The following is a 12500-nucleotide window of genomic DNA, read 5'->3' on the forward strand; positions in this document are numbered from 1 at the left end:
TTGACAAAAACCAACCGTAACTCATTCAGTACTTTACTAAAGTTGACAAAACCAACCGTAACTCATTCAGTACTTTACTAAAGTTGACAAAACCAACCGTAACTCATTCAGTACTTTACTAAAGTTGACAAAACCAACCGTAACTCATTCAGTACTTTACTAAAGTTGACAAAACCAACCGTAACTCATTCAGTACTTTACTAAAGTTGACAAGACTATCCATATCTCATTCAATACTTTACTAAAATTGACAAAACCAACCGTAACTCATTCAGTACTTTACTAAAGTTGACAAAACCAACCGTAACTCATTCAGTACTTTACTAAAGTTGACAAAACCAACCGTAACTCATTCAGTACTTTACTAAAGTTGACAAAACCAACCGTAACTCATTCAGTACTTTCCTAAAGTTGACAAAACCAACCGTAACTCATTCAGTACTTTACTAAAGTTGACAAGACTATCCATATCTCATTCAATACTTCATCAGAAACTACAATACTACTTGTAACTTCGTATATGAAACTACTTTACAATTGGCTGGGGTGGGTTTCGAGATAAATTACTTTTGTAATTCAATATAAGATAAAGGTATATGTACAATTTTCATATTATATTACTAGAAACCCATTATCTATCCATTTCAAAAATGAATATTATGAGGTATATATTTATGGTAAATCGATCTATTTCCAAATAATAATGTATAGATATGGTTAGATTTAAAAACGAATGATGAGAGTAGAAAATAACGAGTCAACGTTTTTTGGAGATGTATCAAGTAGTTTAGGATATGTTTAACAAAGTTTTGTACTGGTTGGTGTCAGAACACGTATTATTGGTTCTAGGATGGCTATTTAATCGATAGATAAGTACTTTTGCTTAAAATATGTTATTTATCTACGAAGCGTGGTTCAGAAACAAATGGATGATTCCAGTCGAAAATTTGAAGACCTGGAAATAAGAAATATGATTCTTTATCTGCACACTGTGAAACAGATGTTGGAATGAAATGTCATTGTTAAAATATTGCAATCTAAGAAACAGAGTCGACCTAATTTACAGCTACAAAAAGAAAGAGAGTAAAACTTATTGTCTAACAAGCTTTTCCCGATTAGATAGTAAAATAAACAAAGTAAAATCTAAATAAAAAATCCATGGTTGTGACCTTTCACTTTAGGAAGTATACAAAGTGTGCAAGGCATGAACGCAGAACACACTTCGCCAACCGTGTCAGTCCGCAACGTGCTTTTAAGACTGTTACACCATACTTGCAACAATCGGGTCGTTCACCTGATAAGAAGGCATGAGTTCTTCTCTTCCTTAAAAATGCTGACGTAACAGAGCATGAACTTAGAGGGCGGATCTGCCACTTTCTACTAGTTGCTGCAGAAAACGGAAACATGAGAAAGGTCGTGGGCTAGACAACGTACATGTACGGCAAGACTGTTTACCGTGTAAAACAAAAATCTACTGTATGCGAAACAGCTTTACATTATTCCATTGAACCTCACAAAAAAGTATGTGGGAAAATCTTATCTTATATATAAATTCGATGTTTTCGCACGGATATAAATGTCACAGCTATCACGATGTAATGTTTTTAGAGGGTAAACCATGTTACTATGATGTATCCAAAAATAGATTACTTCAAAATAAAGCATCTTGCAAGATAAGAACTGTATAATAGGCTATTATACTTTCTAGGCAATTTGTTTGTTTGAAGTTAAGCACAAAGCTACACAATGGGCTATCTGTGCTCTGCCCACCGCGAGTATTAAAACCCAGATTCTAGCGTTGTAAGTCTGCAGACGTACCGCTGTGCCACTGGCAGCCCTATTCTTCTCCTAAAACAACTTTGTTAAACTATAATATATCTACTATACACAAGCTATCCTGCGGTAAATTTGCTAAATATAACCTATTTATCTTTTAAAACACTATTACTAAATTGTTGTGTACGGACTGTATACACAGCCTACCAATAAGTAACAAAAAACAGACCCGAAAATACAAATCGGCCATCTCCATGACGTCATATGTAACTAACCCGACGTATGAATAAATGTATAGCTTAGTAAAGATCATATAATACAAACACGCATCCAAAGAATGCAAGGAATCCGGAAATCTACTGTATTTGAAAGGTCGCATTGCTAGACGGTGGGAGGGGGCTGTCAAAATCAATGAGAAATTACCAGACTACTTGCAATAGCGTTGCCCTCAGTGAAAATAACAGAACAGTTCTATCCACATCAGACATTAACAGCACGAACTCTTCCTGCTGTGAGGAGTGGTGTTGAGAATGACCCACTGACCACCGCTACTGTTGCAGGACAGACTCAAGTATGCCCCAAATCAGCAGAAGTTATCTTCATGGCATTGGTTATAATGGTGGAGTATCTAGACGGAGGCTACTCCTCACTCCAGGCAATATTGTCAGCAGTAGGCATCACAGATAATATCACATTCTCCCGCCTTTTGGGTCACTAATTTTTCTCTGATGAGTCCAAATCTGCAAAATTATCTGATAATTGGCGCACTGCGTTTAGTGACTATTGTCCCAGTAACTTTTCTTGAACTGTCTTATTAAAGCCATTACAAAATACAGTGGTATTTATGTTATGGTATGGGCGCCATTTGGCAGCTAGACAATCACAGCTGATGGTATGCGAAGGGATTGTCACTGATTCTCGATATATCGCAACCCTCGAGCAAGGCCCTCTACATTAATAATAAGCTTACCAGAAATGGCAGTGTTTACATGAAAGATGGAATTCCTCCCCATTCAGTCCAAGTCACTAAATGACGGATTGAAGATCATGAGATTATCATTTTCCTGTGGCCTGGCTTATCGCAGATATGAACATTATCGATCATGCTTGACCCATCAGATTCTAGGGACACCCTTATTCAAGTTATTCGTGAGGACTGGGGTGCAATCCTACTGGCCAAGATTTCAGATTTTGTAAATACGATGTATAACCCTAGCTTTTACCTTAAAATATTGCAAATGGCAGATTCACAAAATACTAATAGTAATACTGAACCTTTTTCTTTCATTGTTAGTTATTAAATGAAGCAGCATTCTTTCTAAAATAGGTGTCTATTTGCTTATTGGTAGTCTTTGTGCATAGCCTGATTCCTTCTCAACTACTTTGCTGAACTGTTGTAAATAGGGTGTGTATAGGCTATTATTCTATCATAAGAAATTAGTTATACCGAGTTACTTTGTTTATATAACAGCTATTTTAACAACAAAAAACTACTTAGACTATTCTTCATCGAAAGTATAACTGTACAATTTGTTTTATGTTTAGCTTATTCTTCTTTCAGAACAGCTTAGCTTCACTGTAGTATGGTGAATATATTATTTCTTTAATAAACTGTAGGATATGGTCTATATAAAGACTGATCTCTTTCGAAAGAACTAAATACAATACATTGTTTCATCAAACTAGCGTTGCTGTATTGCTATATATTAATTATGTAAAGGCTTAGTTACAATATCCTTTCTTCAAAATAACTTTATAGATTCTAATACATGGGCAAGTTAAATGTTTTTCGTTTTTATTTTTCTGAAAACCACTTTATCTCACAGCAATATATGGATTATATATAGGCTGTTGTTCCTTGAACACAACTTTACTACACTGAACTATTTGGTTTATGAACAAGCTATTTTTTCAACAAAATAGTTTCGTTATATTTTATATTTGATTCGAATTTAAGCTGTTCTTCCTTCAAAGCTACTTTGCTACACAGTAATATTTGGTTTTTATCGTCAGTGTTCAACAACGATGAATAAAAGAACAAATATAACTACAAGGCTTTCCAACGTCGTTGTACCTAAGATAGAGATAACGTATTTATTTTGTTTACTATAGTGCAATCAGATAACGAAATAAAACCAAGTAAGACTCGCCATATGTTACGTATATTTTTCATACCGGAAGTTATATGTTAACATTAGAAAATTTCGGCCTTTTTAGTTCAAAACAGATTTAACTATCTGTCCTTGTGTGGTAAAAGAAAACTCGTTTTAAAACCCACAAATGTTTATTATGTAACAGCAAACTGATGAAATTTTAAAGGGGGTCTTAGAAACGCTAAGATACTATATATATAATTACTAAAGCTTGTCAGATACAGCAAGAAAAGTGTAAGCTTGATATTATATCTTACACGGCAAAGGAAGTTGCAGTGCCCAATAGAATATAATCAAACTGAAAGCGAACTTGACAAATATTTGGAGTAACTGTGAATAGAAAAAGTTACAGAGTGTTCAGTAGAACGTATTCAAAGTGGAAACGAAACATTTGAAGTAGATGACAGGGAGTTGCAAGGAATTCCAATACAGAGGATTAATTGCATCTTATAAGGTTAATTTGCATCACGTATTGCTTCACGTGATAGCTGTGGCGTCAATGACGATATGTGTTAGCACCTGTATATTGGTTCACAGAAAACTCCCGACCATTCGACAGCCAAAAGCCGCAACGAGCAAACTGTGATTGAAGAAACATGTCACAGACCTTCTCCGAGGAAAGATATTTATAGATCGGGAATTATTAAAATATAGAGACAACATTTCCAAGAAGGAAATCGTCAGTGTTCCTATAGAAGTGTAAAACTCCACACAGTAGAGCAGTTTTGGGCACCAATCACACATTAAGCCAACTTGGAGAAACGCCCTCATTCACAAAGTTAAAATGACCTCTAATTTACAATGAAGCTGGACATATCTCCTCGTACCGTTAACAAAATCACAAACAAATATTTGAAGTTAGCAAAGGCTCATAACCTCCAAAAACACCTCGAAATAAGCGGTTTGTTTCATGAAACTTAAATTACAGTAATCCCATTCAATTACAGCCCGTCAAGTCCTCCAGGATACTTCCACTGGTCTTAGAAATAGGCTTCTACATGTAGTGGAGTAGGGAACCCGAGGAACGTTTGTCAACTTATTTCGTCTAAGACTAACTTCGCCTTTCTTTGCAAAGGTTGTTACAATGGAAATAATGTATTATCGTTATCACAGGAATGGGAAGATCGACTATGGAAGAAGTATTTCCAAGAGCACTACATAATTTGTAATATCGTTCTGATAAAGCTAACTTACTGTCAGTAGAATGTAGCTCACACAAGTTAATTACGACATTTTACTAGGATGTTCCTGTGATGTCCACAAGTCATTCTTTTTCCCCAAGAATGTGGCCGTTTTCTTAATATCTCATTTGACTAGAGTTGTAAACCAGAATTATTTAGGCTTTGGCCCTTGACCCACCGTAAACATAACATAAATAATGAATTTCTATTTGTTAGAAAAAATTTGATTGAATAGAAAAAAAACAAACAAATAATTGTTGAGGCGAATGAAAAAATGAAAGAAACTGCACTAGGTGTAAAATATTTTGGCGCGAAAGTCTGCAGTTTCCTTCGAAAATCGTCATATCGGTTCTCACTGTGAGAAAAGGAATATTGGAACGTACAAAACATTGAGAAGCAATTGATCGACAGTCAAGAAAAACGCTTTAAAATATCATTCAACAATTACACACAATAACAAGTACTGAATTGTAAATACAAAATGAAATGTATGCTGTGTCGTAAGCCACACAAATAATAACATTGTTTCAGATAATAACCAGTATACACAATATATAGTATTCGGGTCCTCCAATTTAATTATTTGGGCATCCCCCCACCCCACCCCCCCGATTCCGGCCTTTATGGAGAAAGTCAATAGACTTAACATTATTATCTATTATCTCACTGTTCAGTCAGACATGTGACTAGTTAAAACTGTAAGTTTTTGATTTTGGAGAAAGAGAATGTGCAATGAGAATTGAGACTATCTCACGCATGATTTAATATGTATCTTACAGATTGTATTTTTTTTTATTGTATGTGTTTGTTTAAGCGCAAACTGCACACTGGGCTATCTGCGCTGTGACCAACGCAGGACTAGATCCAGAATTTTAGCGTTATAAGTCCTCAAGCTTATCGTTGAGTCAAGATACCTATATTTGATATGCTTTTTCCTATGTGACGGAAATATTTAGAACATGGTCATTACTTTTAATAAATAAAAGCTATTTCCGTGTGCAATTTTTTAAATTATAAATTAAATTGAATCTCCACAAAATAAAACAGTCTTAGGTTTAAAAATTAAAGTGATCAGAAGAATCAATACAATACAATACAATTAAATAATAATAGCGAAATAACAGAAAAACTGTATACTGTTTGTTTCCAAGGTAATGTAGTGTCTAGTTAGTTAGGACTTCCGTTTAAAAATCGCTTTATCTAAATAAAAAACATAAAATATTTAAGTCAAAGTCACTTTGTAAGAAAATTGGACACGTTCGCGTTGGTTTTGAAAAGACGAACAACTACAAAAACATATACGAGTTTAAGGTCTTTGCAATACTAAATAAAGCGTGAAGCTGGAGTTAATGATACATCGCAAAATGTCGCGGTTACGAAATAGGAAGAACAAAACTCGCCTCAAACCCAGCGGGCGAATACCAATCTCACGAGCTGAGGTAACCAGTATACAGTGGCCTTACATACAATATATTTCGAAACATGGGTATCCTTGGGGTAAAGTTGAAAACATTAGTTGGAAATGTATAAAAAAATATGAGGAAAAAACAGGCGACTAACACTATTTAAAAAAACTTTTGCACGATGAGTCTTGGTGTCGAATCTTGTGTTAGTACATGCTGTTTTAGAGGTGTTTATTTAATAGAATAAACTTAACAAAGCTAAAAATAAAGTGTTGATTATTAAAACAAAAAGTCTGGTTAAAAGAGAACACTAAAGTTTTGTGACTATCTGATACAGCATTAATTCCTCTTGTAACACAAAGTTAATGAAAACTTAAGACATCAGCCACTATTCTTGAACTGTTCAGTTTACTTAATATTTTGATCCCATTTGTTAACTAAGTGTCCAAGCCAGTTTAACTATTAGTCAACTGAGGGGTGTAAATACAACGCTACATCTTCTTTTTTTATATTTTGATCTCGTATAACTATACTAATAATTATGTTTTTACTTCTAAACTGTGCCCTAATAATTATGTTTTTACTTCTAAACTGTGCCCTAATAATTATGTTTCTTACTTGTGTAGCGTATACTGTTGTTTTTCTTTGTATTTCTAATTATCAAAAGTCTGAAAGTAGGAGCATAAAATATAAAACGAAACGAATAATAACGTACCTTTTGGACACTGAAGAACAGAGTTGTCCTGAAAATGAAATAAAAGTTCAATAGTTTACTAACTGTTATGTCTTTATCGTCAATTAATACAAAAAACAAGTCCTAAAAGAAGTAAAAACAAGCTTTATAAAGTTGTAAAATGATAGAATAAGGCTTGTAATACTATTAATTTCTCCTTCGTATGTTAAATGTTAAGGGATTTACATATCCAATAATTTTTTGTTTACATTACATACAACTAACTTTCGAATTTTGACAGCCATAATCTTCAGACTATAATATCGACCCCTAGTGGCACAGCGGTATGTCTGCGGACTTATAACGATAGAATCCAGGTTCCGATACCCGTGGTGGGCAGAGCACAGATAGCCCATTTTGTAGCTTTGTGCTTAATTACAAACAGACTATAATGTTAATTTTTATCAATGTTTATGAGATGTTACTGAAAATTGGTACTGTGTTATTGTGTTTGTCCATGACAATTTACAGATGTATCAAATTATTATTTTCTTTATTTGTTTACCATAGTTAGATATATAAAAACATTTTTGCAATACTATACATTCAGGTATAGAAATCGTGTAGAAAAGTAAATTTATAATTAGGGTTTTAATATATTTAAAAATTTTCTTAAATATAGCTAAATAAATTTTTAATTTATATTTTAAAGGCTCTGTTTAATTTTGTAGGTAAACGTAACGGTTTTAATTAAGATTAACTTTTAAGATAAAATTAGAAATAATTAAATGCATTTTAAACTGATCAAGGTATTCACTACAGATGAACTTAGTTTCAAAACACAAAAAAATTAGATGATTTTAAAATGTTTCTCCATTTTAAAATCGTCTAATTTTAATTAAGTTAAATTAAGGGAATAACAATACAGATCTAAAAACCCAAATGGACTCACTTTCTTTTCTGTAACACTAAATAACATCAAGTTGCATACAGTAAGTGCTGTTTTGTTAGTGTATAACATCGAAACGCGTACTGTTAAATGTGAGATATATAGTTTTATGATGTAGAATAATCGATATATATATATATTACAACACAACAACGTATAACACGTACCGTAAGACAACATAACACAGCAATGTGGAATACGTGAGATAACTATAATTATAATATAGAACAACGAAACACGTATTGTGTATAACATATGAGAATATAACACAACAATGTGGAACATGTGAGACAATGTAACATTACAATGTAGATCGTGAACAGTAAAAAACAACATAACACAACAATGCACAAACCCAAACTGTAAAATGTAGAACAATGTAACATTACAATGTAGAACGCGAACAGTAAAAAACAACATAACACAGGTTACATTGTTCTACATTTTACAGTTTGGGTTTGTGCATTGTTTCACATCTTACAGAACGTGTTTCGTTGTTCAATATTGTAATGCTACATTGTTTCACATCTAAAAGTATGTGTTTCGTTGTTCAACATTGTAATTAATGTAGCACAGCGCAGAACAACGAAACAGGTACTGTAAACTATGAGACAATATAATCAGAATCTGTAACAACGAAACAATGAAGAACATTAAGTAGAACAAAACAATTTCTATAATGTTCTTAACCCTTATGTGCTTGTTTTAAACTTCATTAAAATATGCTGTTATTCCTTATTTGATGCAAATTAAAACTAACTAGTCTCCTTGACCTATTTAACTAATCTTTCTCAGCTTCAAAGGAAAATTTCAACGAAACAAATAACATCAGAAATACTAACAGTTCAGTGTTTAGTAAACACTAAATAACACACACACAAAAAACATTCATTGTGATTATACTGCATGTTTAAGTCCTCCAATTTCATTGACTTTAACCATTGACCTATGGCCTTCGAAAGGTAAATAGGTCTAGAACTTTTTTATACAGTACCTGTCTTATAACTATGGTCAAAATCCATAAATCCAATCTTGAGGGCTCGGCATGGCCAGGTGGTTAGGGCGCTCGACTAGCAATCTGAGGGCCGCGGATTCGAATCCCCGTCCCACCAAACATGCTCGCCCGTTCAGCCGTGGGGGCGTTATAATGTGATGGTCAATCCCACTATTCGTTGGTAAAAGAGTAGCCCAAGAGTTGGCGGTGGGTGGTGATGACTATCTGCCTTCCCTCTAGCCTTCCTCTGCTAAATTAGGGACGGCTAGCGCAGATAGCCCTCGTGTAGCTTTGCGCGAAATTTAAAACACATCATAGTATTCCTTTCAAACAAACCAATTTTGAGATAGTCTGTCCACAGGATCGGAACGGACGAACAGGGGCAATCCAATATGCTTCGTGAAGCAGTGGGACCATAAAAAATTAGCATAAAATTTCTTTAGGAATTTTTTTTTTCACTCTGTTTTGAGTTACATGTTATGAACAACCGTATTTTTTTCTTGTACCTTTGTTTCTTCAGCTTGATCCTTTGGTCAATAAAGGTAAAATCGTTTCTAAACCGATATTTTAAAAGTCTGGGACTTAAGAATAAGATCAATAAACCATGAATTTTAATTATTTTTGTATTAGAGAGTTTGTACTTTTCAAAACTTCTAGATACTCGTTTAAAGTAACAAATAATTTGATATTTAAATAGTGTCTCGAAATACGTATGAGAAATCAGTAGCATAAGAGTGATATAAGCGATTTTTAGTAAAATTTTAACATCCATTAGTTCGTGACTTTTGTGCCTTATTTCAAATACAACAACCCTGAAGGTAATGTTAATATTTCGAGTATGAGTAATCTGTCTAGATGTAAATAGTAAACGATAAGTATTTTTTATACTTAGCTTCGTTAAGCCTCTGGTTTTAATAACGTTCTATATAATTATACTTAAGAAGATTATTTGCTTTACTAACTACTTAAGCTTTTATTGGGATTACGACCGAAAATATAGTTAACACCAACTGTTGCTTTAGTGCATTCCATTCTGTAGAATTAAAACAATTAGATGTTACAACTTTTTATGTTATAGAGGAGATATCATTCTAAACTACAAAGCTAACGAACACGACGAATCTTCCACAGTAACCCATGTTGTGTTGCAGTCATATGAACTAAAGGGTCAACAGAAAAAAGACAGAAGTTTCAGTTTGGAGAAGTTCGTCAACATTATGGAGTATATTGATATATTCGTTATTAGTAAGTGCTCCAGACCGATTTTGTTGGTTCATGTTTTTGGAACAAAGCCACATTGGGCTAGCTGCTGTGTGTTCACCGCAGAGAATCTAATCCCGGATTTTAACGTTGTAATTCCGTAAACTTACCACTGACCCATCGGGGGGCGCTCCAAACCGAGGGAGTTGTCAGTGAAGGTATTCAAGGGATAGATATATTTATTCGTTAATGATAAATCCTCCGTAGCGACTGTGAATTATGAAAAATATGCTTGTAAATAATAACTTTTTCACAGTGGACGAAGATTATGAAAAATAAATAAGTTAATGAAGAATAGACTAGTTAATGATAAGTTTCCCACAACAAAAGAGTTATGAGTTGGATGTATTCGCTGATGATAAATCTTCCGCGAAATCGTGGATTTTGAGCACTATATTCGTAAGAACTAAAATCCTTCACAACGAACGAAGCTTATGAGAAATACGTTAGTTAATGCTGATTAACAAGAAATTATCCACGATTACGAATAGGCCCAGTGCATGTTGCAACCGTTAGTTAGAGAAGTAATCCTCACTAGTATAAATTCTAATGTAACTGAATTTTCAAGGCTTAGTGACACAGACCTAAAACTCAAAGTTCAAACAGATTAATCGTCATAAAAACACCGAATTTTTTTTTAAGAGAGTAAATTTTGGATCACTTCCCTAAAATACTTTTTTAAATGTTACTGGAAGGCAAAAATTTGCTCGGTTTATTGAAATAACAAAGATCCGTAGCGCTTAAGAGAGGAACACCATCGTTGACAAACGAACTTTTCCATACAAGAAAAATATTTGGGTTTAATCAGTAAAGTAATATTTATATGTCTAAGATTTAAAATAGAATAAAAACACGTAAGATTCTCAATTTATACTTCTGCCGAATATTCATAACTTAAAAACCTGTTTCATAGAGATGAAGAACAGAGAAATATTAATTAGGACTTGATGTACACACTTTATTTTCATTAATGAATATTTAAAAATTACCTGTTGAGCTGATGGTACACCATAAATGGCGAAAAGAACAATGAAAATATACCAACAAGTCTTCCCACACGAAGCAGCCATTTTGGTTTCTTGGGGATGGCTAGCCAGACAAACGGTTGTTATTCTGTCACTTATGTTTCACCATGTGTTATTGAAGCTTAATTCCTTTTTTTAGTTTTTGTTACACTTATTATCCAACTTATAAACAGGCTCACTCTCGTCTAATCACTGACAAAATACGCGCCAGGTTGTCTCCTAGATATCTTTGCTGAAAGTGGCAGGACAACCACACCAGACTCGACTAAATCGACTCTGCTTCCCAAATGCAGCCCGTCATTCAGCTTGTGAACTGGTCCGGCAGGTTCTCAAGCCCAAGGTTCCGGTCCTTACCCCTCAGGTGGAGCCAGGTAAAGACACGTTTCTATCGTGGCCGTAGGCTACACCAAGTACCTTAGATGACGAGGGTTAGACAGGTATGCAGATAGACAACTGAAAGGGGAGCGGAAGGTAGTGGTTTTGCCTACGGCATTAGGTTTTCTTTCCTTCATAAGTCTACGTGTACAGTACACCAGAAGTTATATGGTTGATTGATTGCATGAAGGTTACTTTATTTATTTATTAGTAGGTGGGTGTAGAAGTTTATTGAGTTTTTAAGGAGTGTGTTGTCCTGATTCTTCTCATTAATTTTATAGCATTTAGAGAAGTATTGTCTAAAACTTTTTCAATTAAAAATAATAAATTATCTTCAACTGTGTTATTAAAGAACTTAGAATAGCTTTAAGAAAGGCTACCTCAGCAGAAAAATGTTAACATGTAAACTGAATTGAAAGCTGTACAAGGTAAAACTGATGCATTGAATTGGCAATAAGTTCTATGTATTTTACATGTGGCGTTAAGAAACAACTAAATGAGTGAACGCTAGAAAAAATATCTTTAAAACAACTTTTGTTGGTTTGCTTCGAATATTCACATAAAGCTACAAAAGGGGTATCTGCGTTTAGTCATTCCTAATTTTTACTTAGAAACTACAGCGAAGATAGTTGGACAACAGCACCCACTGCCAAGCCTTGGACGGCCCTAATCGAATAGTGGGATTTGACCGTAATTTTTATAACATACTTG

General features: G+C 34.0%; 1 protein-coding gene across 1 annotated transcript in view; it reads right to left on the reverse strand.

Moving 5' to 3' along the window:
* LOC106464543 overlaps positions 1-11523 on the reverse strand; it is a 90107-nt gene extending 78584 nt beyond the window's left edge. Inside the window, 2 exon segments of the mRNA XM_013924687.2 lie at positions 7229-7256; positions 11379-11523. Coding sequence (XP_013780141.1) covers positions 7229-7256; positions 11379-11459 — 109 coding nt within the window. The 5' untranslated portion in view covers positions 11460-11523.
* Between the last annotated feature and the right edge of the window lie 977 nt (positions 11524-12500).

This window comes from Limulus polyphemus, unplaced genomic scaffold, assembly GCF_000517525.1.
Source record: "Limulus polyphemus unplaced genomic scaffold, Limulus_polyphemus-2.1.2 Scaffold1682, whole genome shotgun sequence".
Lineage (NCBI taxonomy): Eukaryota > Metazoa > Arthropoda > Merostomata > Xiphosura > Limulidae > Limulus > Limulus polyphemus.